The 14,960-nt window shown below is 34.4% G+C and overlaps 1 protein-coding gene across 1 annotated transcript; it reads left to right on the top strand.

The window, feature by feature from the left end:
• Window positions 1-6,625: 6,625 nt before the first annotated feature.
• On the top strand, window positions 6,626-9,722 carry LOC103400618 (transcription factor bHLH77). The gene is made up of 8 exons (XM_008339269.4): window positions 6,626-7,945; window positions 8,075-8,260; window positions 8,379-8,444; window positions 8,563-8,631; window positions 8,731-8,802; window positions 8,913-9,140; window positions 9,239-9,317; window positions 9,413-9,722. The coding sequence occupies exons 1-8, from the start codon at window positions 7,091-7,093 to the stop codon at window positions 9,448-9,450; spliced, it is 1,593 nt and encodes a 530-aa protein (XP_008337491.1). The 5' UTR covers window positions 6,626-7,090; the 3' UTR covers window positions 9,451-9,722.
• The last annotated feature ends 5,238 nt before the right edge of the window (window positions 9,723-14,960 follow it).

Here is a 14,960-nt window from a genome sequence, read left to right as displayed (position 1 = left end):
TTGATGGGTTTTCAATTTTTTTGTTTGTTTGAATATTAAGCAGGAATATGAAGATAGAGGAGAAGAGAGAGAGAGGGGGGGGGGGAAGGGACTTCGGGTGGGGGGTTTTCAAAATTTTATTTATTTTTTGGTTGAAGATTAAGCAGGAAGATGAGGATGGGGGAGAAGAGAGAGAGGGGGGAAGGGACTTCGGGTGGGGGGGGTTGATGGGTTTTCAAATATTTATTTTTATTTTTTATTTTTTTGGTTGAAGATTAAGCAGGAAGATGAAGATGGGGAAGCAGAGAGAGAAGGGGGAAAGAGACTTCGGGTGGGGGGGGGGGTTGATGTGTTGTTTTTTTTTTTTTTGGTTGAAGATCAAGCAGGAAGATGAAGATGTGGAGAAGAGAGAGAGTTGGGGAAGGGACGAAGTGAGGTTTTTTTTTAACTTTTTTTTAATATTTAAAAATTATAAAATGATTTTTTTAGTTTTTAATAATATTTTAATAATTTTTTAATAGAAAATGGGTCCCGGATCAAGTAACGTCATCATTTAATTGAGAAATTCATGCCAAGTTAACGGAAGATATAACATTAACACAAATTCGTAAGATGAGGTATGACATTATCAATTTTAAAAGATAAGGTATGAAAGTGTCGTGACACCAGTAGTTGAGGTAGTTTTTTGTACTTTATCCTAAATTTTTTGTTGTGATAGAAGAGATAAAAAAAAAGTATTTGAATTCAGTATTTTGAAATAGTCTTACCAAACAAGTTTTTAAAGTCTTAAACTTAAAAAGTGTTTGAGTTAAAAAAGTTGGATTCAAGTAGAGTACCAAATAGACTCTAAAATTTTAACACTCTTCTAAATTTAAACTCTCTACTCCTCATTCCTCTAGAGTAGATAATATCATTTGTAAAAAAAATAAAAAATAAAACAATTATATTATTCTACTACGTTATATTAATTTTCGACAAAAAGGAAATAGAATTCCTATCAAAGTAAAAAATAAAATTTGGGCCTTCAGAAGCTGAATTGCCACTCTTTTGATCAACTGGGCAAGGCCCAATTCTGACTGTAGCTATGCTGTGGGCTAGGCTCTTTGTTAAACCCGTAACGTAGGCTTCCATTCCTTAACCCAAAAATTGTCCCACTCAACAAGGGAGAACTTGAAATTTCAATAACCTACTTGACTCTCAAAATAATTTGGCAATGCTTGGCAATATAAGGAGTAGCCAACTTAATTTATAGCCAATGTAAAGTCCATCCTCTTATTAATGTGAGAATCATCTTCAACAAACTCTTTCACATGTGACGAATTTTCAAGCCTAACACGTGGATAACACAACGGGATGACGTGGAGCGAGTGTGGCCATTTGGCTTCACACGTTGGACAACCTGCTATTGTACCATGAAGAAAGTTGGGGTTCCACCATAAAAGCAATTGACAATATAGGAGTAGCCCAACTTACTTATAAGCCTAGGTAAGATCGCTCTTCTCATCAACGTATGATTCATTCTCAATACTGAGTACTTAATTTTTGTTAGAGAAGTTCTAAGAGGACTTTATTAAAAGTGAAATTCTCCATAAACTTTCTGTAAGGTATCAAAAAATCTATAAAAAGTCTTAGGAAAATTTCCTTTGCATTTTTCTTTTTCGGCCGACAATAGATCATCAACTAGCTAGCTTCCTTGAAAACGAATATTGACCCCTCTTCCAAGAAAAGCAAACCTACCAACGAATTGAAAAAACAAACTAAATTGTCATAAAAATAATGTAAAAACACAAACTGCTTCAAACTTAATAAATAAATAAAAAGTTTACGAGGCAACCGATATTATAATGGTAATGCTAGGAATACTAAATTTGCAAACTAAATGATGTATCACTAATAAGAATAAGTACATACATTTATCAACATATAAGTAATAAATAAATCATAAACTTTCATGTCCTTTAATTTTCAAAATTTTGTCTACAAATTTAATTTCCCTATCATTACTCATATTATAATCAAAGTGCTAAGCTTAATTATCGATCAAACCCTAACCCTAACTTTAACCTAACCACCCCTCCTCCCTTGCAGTATAAGTTTGTGTGTGTGTGTGTGTGTGTGTTGATTCCTTCAAAGCTTGATTGGATTGGAAGACTCAGTTACTTGTATCTTTGTAAAACGACGTAAATAAAGCACAAAAGCTAAAACAACTGCTAGCTAACTGTTAACTTATATATTACTTGTTATTTAATTAAGGGATAAAATAATTTAACAAATTATATAGTCTAATGAACTTGCACCATCGTGCCCCAGGAGCCAATCAGAAACCGACACACGTTTCTCTGAGAATATAAAACTGTATATTATGGAGGAGGGAGGTGCATATGAATGTGTGCATCAATGATTGAAGGTCACGTTATATCAAAGAGAAGGCTCTGCATTGCATGAATTTATATTCGCCGACACACTGCAGAGGCATCTTTCTTATTTTTTCATATCAAGTTTTGAAAATTTGGACACAACACACGGTTTGGTGTTTACACCCACAGAGAGACTTAAGAGAGAGAGAGAGAGAGAGGATAGTCGACTGATGGAATGGTGGGCGGCCGGGATGTAGCTTCAAGGTCCGATACAGTAGGTATATATCCTATAGGGTGGGCGGCATATATACAAAGGCGGAGCCAGCATAATGTCATTGATTGTCCTTAATTAATTCTAACAACTTTAAAAACTTCATATATATATTTGTTTGCGTAGTGTATTTGACTCCTATAAACAACTAAGGCAAACTAAATTACATCTTTCTCCTACTTCTTCTATTTCTTCTATCATATTTGTCTTTCCTTTTTGCTTCTTGGGTGCAACTATATTGTGCGCATCATGTGCTTGATGAAATACTTTAGTTGAAAAGTCTTGGCCACCTTCAACATTACTGTACAGTATCCTACATCCACTCTCGATAAGTCTCTACAAATAATAGTAGTTGCCGACTTATGCAGGCATAAACTTTTGATATGTTCACAAGAATTGGTAGATGCCTATCAAGTCTATATATATATATATATATATATATATACATATGTGTGTGTGTGTGTGTGTGAGATATAACAGTTGTAATATTAATTTCTATAGTAAGTTGATTAAACCTTGACTTTCTTTTATTGGTAAATAAAATTTTAGGGGAAGGGAGACTATCCATTCGAGAGCAATGACATACTATAAGTTTATTTGAGAACTTATAGAGAGATTTTAGTCTCTCTTTTAGTTTTTACAAATTACTAACTAAAAAGATTTGATAGTAACGAAATTCGAACCTAAGCCTTAATTTAAGAAAGAAAACGACATTATCAATTCAATCAACTAAATCCTGACTTTATTAATTCATTTACGTATGTATACTTGCATGCATGCTTTTTTACCACGACAAGTTGAGCAAAGAGTAGGTTTTTTTTTTTTTTTTTTTTTTTTTTTGACAAAAGAATAATAAGAGTATCGTTTTGGGATTGGGTGCAAAGATCCGTCGGTTGACTAATTTTAGCATCTTTAATTATACATATGGTTATGTGTGGTTTAATCAAACTTTATTTTTTTTAATGATTTGTGAACTGAGTGAAACTTTAAATATGAAGCAACTTGTTGATAAAATAAAAAATAAAAAATAAAAAATGAAGCAACCTGAGTTTTAAAAAATGAAGCAACCTGAGTTTTTAAAACACCCTTATCAATGATTAACTATTATTCAATATTAAAAATTTGCGCGGATTACACAGATTTTCTTTTCATAGTTTTTACTTTTGGAAACATTAGTTGAGATCCATATATAAATTCATAAAATGAGGATCTAAACGGTTTAATTATGTTGCATCATGTATGGTACGATATGTCTTAGTTTGATTGTTTTTTTTTAGTCAAGTCCCTTAGATATGATAGTGTAATGTTTAATCTTGATGTTTCATAACAAAGCTACATCGCAATAATTGGTAAGTCATAATTAGGTAACGAACTCATTACAAATTATATCGTCCTCTCGCATTGAGATGAGTTAAATTTGACATCTCCTCGGGCACAATAGAGACAACTACATTTGAGTGAAGACAGCTAAAAAATTGAAAGTAAATACTAAATGAGTTTTCAATTTTCAATAAAATAAAAACTAAAAAATGAAAACGAAAGGGTTACCCATAAGTTACTTTGTAGGGAAGACTTCAAATTTAAATCTTGTGAACACTAGGCAACTATAACATAAAACTTATAATGTTTTTTTTCAAACTAAAGTTTATTATATTTTAATAAAATTTGAACTATATAATACCTTAATTTTTCGAGTAGTGTTTTGTAAATTCCCTTACAATCTTGCAAAAAATGGCAAAAATGCTTTGTTTGTCATTCAGTTATTTAAAAAAAAAAATTATATCGCAAATATTTCACTTTCAAAATCGCACAATATTGTCACTAACATTCACATCCGCATATCAATTTGATTCTTCTGTTTATGTTTCGTCAATTATTTTATTAGATGTGGTACATATGTGGGGCTCACAAATCCAATATAGTGGTGCCACATAAATTATACACATCGGACAAATAACAAAATAATATACAACTTATATATGGGAATCCCATCTTTACTGTCACTAAAGCCTCTTGTGATAAAAAGGAACATCTAGCAATAAGTGGTAAGTTGGGGCAATATCTGTAATGCTAGAGGTGGGCTATGCAGACCTAAAAAGTTTATTAGTGAAGAGATACAACGATGATGGATATGGAGCGTTTCTCTAAGTTATACGGTGGGCTAATAATAATTTAATATTAAGCTCGCTTTTCATGCCGATCGAACTTAAGATTTCTCACATCGTCGTAATGCAAGTGGTCATCATCCTCTTAATATAAAAAAATGGAAAAAAAATCTGATCTTTTGTACAGTACTGATCTGTTAGTTTGTTGGGCCGTATAAGGAGTTGGTGGGCTGTATCTTGTCTGGCCCACTCCATCCAGCACCCTTGATTTTAACTCAAGTTGGATAGAAATAATTCTGAACAGAATGAAAAGGGGTTGGGGGAGAATAAATTCCTTAAATGTGGACCACACACAAGTCGTTAAAACTGGATTTGAAAAAATATTCCACCCAGAAAAAAATTAAGTTAAAAAGTTTATTAATATTTGTCTTGATCTCCACATATCACCCGAATTTAGATCATTTCTGGACCTTAATGTTAGAAGCTTAAGAATTAGGAAATTTGAGTTCTTGATTTGTGAGAGATCGGAACCCATGATTTATATGAGATAGGCCAGCAAAATAAATCAATAGAAATCGTCAAATTCAATTTAAGTAGTTCAGATTGTTTGTTCAATAACTTTTGGACAAGTAGATCTGTGCAAAGGTTTTGTCCACATTACCCACTACGAATCCACATGCACAACACAAACCCAAAGAGGTCCCACCACTTTGGCAAATGAAGGTTAAAAAGTGAAAGATCAGTTAAATTATAATGAATTAATATTCCACTAATTACATAGCTTAGTCTTTAACTATGAATCCATGAGAAAGATTAAACAAATCCTAGGTGCATTAATCATTGATGATTAACACCAACAAACAGTGACAGAGTGACAGTGATTTGTTTAGTAAGTATGTGTTTATATTATAAAATATTGTGTAAAACGTTGGCGTATTCGAATTACAACTTCTATTAAGATTAGAGACATAAATTTCTTGTATAGGGGATCTCTCTCTCACACACACACATATATATAGGTAATTTGAACTCATGAGAGATTGGAGTGATTTACATAAAAATTGAAATACCTAAACTCAATAGATGGAACTGAAAACATTGTATAATCCCATAAACTCAAACATGAGGTAAAAAAAGCAAGAATTTTTTTTTAAAAATATAACTTAAAGCCAAAGAAAAGTTGAAATAATAAGAAGGGGAAGTAAAGACTGCACCACAATAAGAGGGATGGAGAGAAAAGAGGTCTGGCCTGGAACGGAACAAATTTTGGATTGAGAACACACTTGAATTTTAAGGTATTAGACTTATATGTAACATCATCACTGTTATACTAGCAAAAAAAAAGGCAGAATGGGCCAAGAACCATTTTGTTTCCTTAGTTGCTCCGCCACTAATTAAGACTAAATTTTTGGAAAAAAAAAAATACTATTATGATCAATAGTTAGATTAACAGTCTAACAACATTGTCTATCAAAATACACTTCTACAATGTTATTCTACCATATACTTTTAGTTTTGCACTTGATAAATGAGATTTCCTTAAATTCTTAATGATGTATGTCGGTTGCAAAGCTTTATTGACATTTTAACAAGTAAAGTGTAAAATATGATTTCGAAAGGTCTTGACTTATGGATCACAACTTTGAAAATAAATTATCAAACTGTTTAGATTAAAAAAAATAAAAAATTATCAAACTGTTTAGATCCAAAAAAAAAAAAAAAAGATTGAGACCTTTCTCTTTCGTTGAGACTTGAGTGAGGTCTTGATGTCATTGCATTCCCACCCATTCAACGGTCCACCGACTGATACACGGTTGTAACTATAAATACATCGTATAAATATTATAAATACATTATAATTGGCCGATTCCTCATGCTCACTCCCTCTTCCGCAAACTTGTAAAAAACTGTCAATTCCCGTCTCAACATTAGCATATTTTCATCACATACGTATGGACTAGAAAAATGATAAATAAAATGATTATAAATATCTCATTGTTTTACTAAATGTTTGAAAGGTCAAACAGAAATTTCCTTTCTTTTATGTGCCTTGCTTCATCTCCACTTTCCTCATCTCCCCCTCCCCCCCACCCCTTCTCTCTCTCTCGCTCTCTTCCTCTGTTGGCTCTCTTTTCACTCCCCACCTTCTTTTAAGCTCTCCTTTTCCTTTTTCCTCCACATTTTAAGCTCTCATTCCCTGTCCTTCTGATAGCAGCAACCACAGTTCCAACCTCTCTCCTTCCTTATTTGTACTCAAACAAAGCCACCCACTTGAATATTTTCCCAAGAAATTTCTGGGTTTTCTTTCCCACTCCCTACTTTCTCACCTGGATCTTCACTTTTTTCTTGGATTCAGCTCCATAACCCTCTTTGATTCCATGGAAAAGGACAGCCTAGCCAAACCCACTTGGAACCCTTCAGGTTTTTCCATGGAAATGCAGTCCAATGAGCTCAATTGTGCTCCCCAGCAACTTCCCAATTCCTTTTTTAATGCCAATTGGGACAATTCCTTGGATCAGACCGATCCTTTTGAGTCTGCCTTGAGCTCCATTGTCTCTTCCCCCATCGCCGCCGCGGGGAACGGCGGCGAGGGAGGAGATATGATTAGAGAACTAATTGGAAGATTAGGAAGCATTTCCAATTCAGGAGAAATATCTCCACACTCATACATTTCTAGCAACTACAACAACAGTAGTACTAACACTTCATGTTATAGCACCCCATTGAACTCTTCACAGAGAGGCAGTCTGCCAATTGAAAATTTGGCTCAATTTCAGGCAGACCCTGGATTTGTTGAGAGGGCTGCAAGATTTTCCTGCTTCGGTGGTGGTGGTGGTGGCAATTTTGGTGGCCAATTCAACTTGAATGAAGCTGAATTGGCCTACAGATCAATGGCAAGGATTGACTCTGGCAAGCTTTCGAGAGTTTCCAGCAACCAATCACTGAAAGTTGCTGCTGGATCTCAACTTGCTGTTCAAGAAACCAACAAAAGCTCTCCCCTTGATGGGAATTCAGCTCCTGATAAGAAGTTCATCAGCCGGTTTTCGAGGGCCTCCACGCCGGAAAATGGTGAGTTGGGTGATTCCAGGGAGGGATCATCAGTTTCTCAGCAGATCCCAGGTGGGGATTTGAGTATGAAAGCTGAAATAGTTACCAATTCAAGGAAAAGAAAATCTGCTGCAAGAGGAAAAGCCAAAGATTCCTCTTCATCTCACCCTGTCAAAGATGCCAAGGTAATTACTTTAAATTCTGTCACCAATTGTCCAATTTTTTGCCCTTTTTTTTTTTTTTTTTCCAATTTCTGTAGAGAATTGTTTGTTTGTAAAACTGTAAAAATAATGAGTGAACCTACTTTTCTGCAGGTTGTGGCAGAAAAAGAAGAACCAAATGCCAAGAAAAGCAAAAATGATGAAGCTTCTGGGAAAGAAAAGGAAACTTCAAAGGCAAAGACAAAGGCCAATTCAGAGACTCCTGAGGCTCCAAAGGACTACATCCATGTCAGAGCCAGAAGGGGTCAAGCCACTGATAGCCATAGTCTTGCAGAAAGGGTATGTTTAAATTCAATGCTCTGTTCTGTGGATTTGTGTTTTTTTTTTTTGTTTTGGAATTTGGTTTTGGATTAAAGTTTTTGTTGCTAAATCCTGTTTATCATCGTTACCTGGTCAGGTTCGAAGAGAGAAAATTAGCGAAAGGATGAAGTTTCTTCAAGATCTTGTTCCTGGTTGCAACAAGGTACCTAAATTATTCATATTTGAGTTTAATTAAGTGATTTAATTACTCGTTCTGAAACTGATGTCGAAAACAATGAGAATTAGTACTAAATTGAACAATGAATGAAAAAAAATGTCAGGTGACCGGGAAAGCAGTGATGCTAGATGAAATTATAAACTACGTGCAGTCGTTGCAGTGCCAGGTTGAGGTAAATTCAGATCGTCTCAGTGTTCAACCTTTCCTACTTTGCGATCGCAACACTTAGTTTTGTTGCTAAATTGTGTTGGTTGAATTTTTGTTGGTTCAGTTTCTTTCTATGAAGTTGTCAACTGTGAATCCGAGGATGGAGTTGAACATGGAGGCTCTTCTGTCAAAGGATGTAAGTTACCGATTTTTCAACTATTTTGCTACATGGAATTGATCCCGAATCCTGATGCATTTGCCAGTAGTTACCAACTTTAACTTTATATATTCCAACGCAAATTTCAGATCATTCAGTCTCGTGGATCTTTACAAAATGCGCTTTACCAGTTAGATTCTTCTGTGCCTTCATTCCCTTTCGGATACCAGCCCCAGCAACTGCCGCCTTTACATAGCAGCGGCATCTCTAGTGCGACAGACACACAATTTCCAGCAAACCCTCTAAACTCCGCACTGCGTCAAAGTCACGGCATGCAATTGCCTGCTTTTGACAGATTTGGTGAAGCAGCATCTCAAGTAATTAACCGAAAAAACTTGGCTCAGTAAATCTTTATGAAATAGTTTTACTTCGCTTTCGTTTTCTCAAGGCTTACTCAAAAAAATTCATATTCCAGATGCCAACATTGTTCGAGGATGACCTCCAAAGCGTGGTGCAGATGGGTTTTGGCCAGATTCAGCAGGAGAGTTTTCATGGTAATTAAGTAAACTTTTATAAGATAACCTGCAATCGTCAGATCGTCGGGATCGAATGTTTCAACGTTTAATCCATCATTTTGTGTTATCTGCAGGCTCAGGGGCTTCAGCTCAGATGAAAGTAGAGCTTTAATCAACAGAATTAACTGTATATACAGAGCAGTTCCAGTTTGAGTGGATCTTTAGCCCCTGGAGGAAAATAACAGTTTCTTCTTTTCAACATGATTGGCAGATTGATTCAGCAACTCATTCTTTTGGAGAATTCCACTTTGATGTAAATTCTAGTACTAATTGCAACAATTCTATAAGACCAATTTTTCAGATTATGTAGCACGGTAGCATGAGTGTTGGAGGGGTAAAAACTTACCATTTGATAAATATTATTACTGGTATTCTGTTCGGGAAGTGATTTCCAAGACGCATTTTCTCTCTCTGCACATTTCTGTTTATTTTCGGCTATTAAATTGAATACTCAAAGAAGAATTAACAAACAGAAACAAGCGCAAGAAGTGCGCACAAGAAAAAACATAGTGTGCGGAAATCATTTATCATTGTGTTTCATAGTTCATGTTATTTTGTGTGTAAATTCTTTGTAATTTTCCTTTTGTTGGGAGAATCTTATGCCCTGTTTGGTTGATGGGAAAATGGATTGAAAAATGAAAAAGTGAAAAAGCAAGGGCTAGGAACCACCATTTCAACAACCAATAGGATTGGAGAATGCCTGATCTCTCTGTCTTGCATTTGCCCCTACCCATCTTCTCTCTCAGGGTTGCTTTCATTTGTGTGCTGGAAACTGGAAAGGAGATAATTTGATGACGGGGCCCACAATTTTAACGGAATTGTTATATAATAATCTTATTATGATTGTTAAAATTACTTATATTGCGTAACTTGTGGCCTAACAGCTGTTAAGTAGGGACAGATGGTGTCTTAAGTCCAACTCATGATTAAGAATTATTTTTTGTCTTAAGGGATGTTGTCTTATTAATCGTTAAGTCCTAACGTGACAATACGTTACACGAGACTCATTCTGTTGTGAGTGACTTTGCAGGTTATTCTCTTACTATCACATTATACCTTAAGAAACTCCCTTTTTCTACCTTTTCTTTTAAAAAATGATCGGTTGGTGACTTCGCCACATCAGTCCATCTTTTCAAGGCCTTAAAAACTCACAAAGGCATTTCAGTCTTCCCTGGCCACCATCATGCGATTCACCAACGTTAAGAATCGAACCCAAGACGTCCCACGTGGAATACAGGTCTGAAATTTGTTCTCAACCACTAGGTTATCCCGTGATGGTTCTCCTCCCCGCTTCTTTAAATCATTTCTCTTAATAATAACGGTTAACTAGACGATTAACCTAAGATAAGGTATAAAGTAAAATTGGTTAAATATTAAAAGATTAGAGTGTAAAGTGAGAAAATTAAAACCAGACCCTAAAAGTTTGATGGCAGAAAATGTACTTAATCCAACATAAGATAAATAAATTAATGTATTTCTTAGCTGCAGCATAAAGTCCTTTGAGAGCTTTGGAATTCACTGGCCAGAAAATCAAACCAAACAAGTAGATTGTTATTTTCTTAATTCCTACATGTTTATTTATTTTATTTTTATTCAAAGTTTGATTATTTTTAATTAGCAATGAAATTAAGGAACACCGGTGGCCCAGGTTGGCAGCAGTGAAGTTCTGACTTGGCTGAGGAATCACAGAGAACTTTACAGTCCCAACAACTTTAGAAAATTATGGAAAGAAAATCTAAATGGATAAACAAGTGGAAAGAAAAAAAGGAATAAAGAAGAGGAACTTGAGACGTCGATTGATGCCCTCCCAAAGATAAAAGCAACTTTCCATCAAAGGCTGTCTCTCGAAACTGAAATACTTTCCCAAGTTTTTTCGATTTCTAAAATGATGAATTATCGTGATTTTGAGTTTTCGCCACAAACTGGTCACCCTTTTAAAGGAAAAAAATAAAAGAAATCAAAGCCTGTCTGGAAAATCCAGTTTCCAAACATTTGCAAAAGATATCTGCAATATGCTAGCTCTTTGTCTAGTAAAATCCAGCCATTATTTACCTACTAAGTAACCTTAACAATAGTAGTAATGAGACGAATTTCGGGTTCGTATTTTACATGACACGTATTGAATTTGATTCATGATGTGATGAATCACACGATGATGGCCACAAAGTGGTTAAAATACATCTGTGAATTTTTTAGCTTCCTAAAAGATGAATGACGAAACCACCAACTAATCTTTTTTTTTTTTTTTTTAAGAAAAACAATAGTTGTAGTGACATGCTCGATTACATACATTCCCCTTTTAAAGTTACAAATTATTACATCATTTACTCTCTTTCAATTTTTTTATATGACACTAAAAGGACTTGATTTTATTTGTATAGACGCTAAATTGTTATCATGTAAAGTAAAATATCATATTTTCTTTTAAATTAAAAATTCTTACTTGTCTTCTTATGGAATCGGTGAATCCATGCAGCATTCATTGATTTACCGTTGCATCGGAATTCGATTTTTAGTATTGATGAATTATAAGATGGTGATTAAAAAGAGATTGAAATGTTTTTGTGAATCTTTCCAGTTCGGCGTTTCACAAAAAATGAACTGTCGTATGAAAATAATGGAATTCAAGATCATGGATTAACGAATTCGGTCTTATCATGACCTCGCTCAATCTTATCATAAGTGACGGTGGAGGTGGAGGATTTTGTACCTAAAAGTTTGGTATGGATCTATCGATGCACCTCGTTAATTAAGGGTATATTACTTTTGGTAAACTGTTTTCAAAGTAATATACAAAGCCTGGATTTTTATTCACATTGATCGACCTCTACATTGACTGACACGAACAATCGACAGTGACATCCGAACAAATGATTCAATTAACCAGTCCTGGTCATTGCTGTCCAGGTAAGGGTTGGAGTAACCTTCACATTTTTTCAACAAAATTAGACAATGTTTGACTACTCAAAACTATATTCAAATTACATAGTTTTGTAATTATAATCAGAACCGTTCATATTATGGATTACACATAAAGATTATCTCTGTAGAAAATGAATTACATTAAGATCGTTTAGTCAATTTATTGTAGCAAATGCATAGAAGGTTAGCAATGCTTTTATCAATTTTGTTCGTATGTTTTTATACAGTTCGATGACTAAACGAACTTAGTTTAATTGATTGTTCGTTGAGACGATCTTCATAGAGTAATTTATAGTATGAACGGTTCTGATTATAAGCACGAAATTCTATAAATCAGCAACTAACAGTTTTGAGTAGGAATTTATACTACTTTGTGAAAGAAACAAAAAAATGCTTAAAATGATTTAACCTACTAGATTATAAGGGGTGGGTGATTTGCATGTTGGATTAATCTCTCAAACTAATTTTTCTTTCAACCAACTAGTGTTTGGTTTAGCGGTAGTTGTCTATATTTAGTTGTAGAAAATCTCAAGTTCGATTCAAAAGAATGTGAATACGACACTTATTTGTGATGGTGACGATTCACAAAAAAGTAAATTTCACACATCCGTTTTCTCTTCTGCACAATCTTATTCATATATAATCTTAAAATAAATCAATAAAATGAGAATCAATAAAAATAAATAAATAAATAACAGTATGCAAAAAGATAAAAAGAATGTCCGAATATTATTTACCGTCAAAGAAGTAAGGCAAAGACTTCTTTATGGTACAAACGATAGCGAAGTCCTTGCAATAATTTAGACAGGTGGCGAGCGAGTTGGATATTGTGCTGCTTGGAAGTCTTTGAATCCTATTAATTAAGTTGGTGTTGAATACTAGTCAATTATTTCTCAAACTATTTAGCAAAAGTTGCAAAAAATGATTAAGTACTGGTTTGGTATCGAGATGCCTTTATAAAAAGTTGATATAAAAAAAGTTGAGTTTAAAAAGATGTTTGGTAAACACTTAAAAATAGCTTATTTTCACAGTTTTTGGTGAAAAAAAAAAGCTGAAAACATGAAGCAGCAAAAATGAGTTTATTCTCACAGCACAACAGAAACAGTTTTTTTATCAAAGTACAGCAATATCAAACCAGCTTTAACTAATGTTATCAAATGACTTGGAAACTAATTTATTATTTAATGATTGTTTTATGGTAACTAAATATATACTGGTCGTAGAAGGGATGACATTAATTGTGTACCAAAGCAGACTTCGTTGATTAGGAGTTGCTCTTAGGGTTTGGTTAGCACCTAATTCTCGTATGGGTTAACATTATATACAAGAGGGGATGTTTCCTCGTAAATCATGCATAGTATGGTAGATACTTCTGGCAGGCTAGGGTACTCTCGACGCCTCTCGTGATGGACACACATAAATCAAGGCACCCAAGAAAGACTCTGCGAGCCTGGAAGGGCTTACCGACGAAATCAACCTAGAAGAACCTGATAAGACAAGACTTCCAAGAGATAATGATCCTTATAATCATATGGCTCAAACATAGGCTATGATCGTTGATGCTTAAAAGTCATCCCTAAACGTGATTCTTAATTGGTTTTCCTTATCACGTCTCACATAGTCAAACATTGTTGGTTAAATGGGAGAGATAACGTAGGGTTCAAACCCATCACTTATGTAGTGCTCATGCGTGCCCTAATGAACCATCTTCAAGTTCATACCAGACTATACGAAGGCATGTTCGACAGAATTTTCTAAGATTATACCAAAAAAAAAAAAAACCCTAAAAAAAGAGAAGAAAAAGGAATATTGAGACCTGCCTCCTTGATTGGGCCCCAGCCCAGCCAACCCATCTGATAATTGCAATTCCTATGAAACACACCATGTTTTGCTTTGTGTTCAAATCACTTGTATTGATTTAGATTTTACACACACGATCCCGTTCATTTTAGTTATGATTTTAACACGTGGTAAGATGTAAGTGGAGATCAGTCATGGAGAACAAATTTTTACTGCTCAGTGGTCCAAATTATCAACTAAATTAGGAAGAACTCCCAACTAACTGACCCTAGTGATAGTGAGAGTAATGGGTCCTCACTACTTTTGTAGGGAATTTTGATTTGGAAAGATAGATGTTATGTGTTTGTTTTGTGGGGTTATAACTTAATACACTCAATTTTATCTTATACATGATTAAAAGGGGGACAATTGGTGCCGAATCACACTTATTCACTCTTTTTGTGCCTGTAAAATGCTAGTTGGGAATTCCACCTTACTTATGGCCACGATCAAGCAAATAATAACTTATCGAACCTAGGACCTCCCTGTTTTTTTTTTCCTTAAGGAGTTGTTGTTTGCACTTTTTTATTGGGTCACTTATTGTGGTTCATCATCTTAGACTTTCAATTCACTCGAATCATACCAAGAATTTAATTGATAAGTACATTATTAATCTCTATACTATAAGAGCATATTACTTTTCAGTAAATAGTAGATATAAGTATTATGGTCACACACGAAAATTATAAGTCCTACTCTTTAGATCTCCATCCTTTGTTTTTCTTTTGTTTAGACCGTGAGTACCCTTTATGTCTCTTTCTTTCTCCTCAAGAGAATTTAATTGATAAGTACACTGTCGATCTCTATATATTGTTGATCTTTATATAGTAATAGCACGTTACTTTTTAGTAAAATAGCAGA

Source organism: Malus domestica, chromosome 04, assembly GCF_042453785.1.
Source record: "Malus domestica chromosome 04, GDT2T_hap1".
NCBI lineage: Eukaryota > Viridiplantae > Streptophyta > Magnoliopsida > Rosales > Rosaceae > Malus > Malus domestica.
Note: the sequence above shows the minus strand (reverse complement) of the source record. Positions and strands in the feature narration are given on the sequence as shown.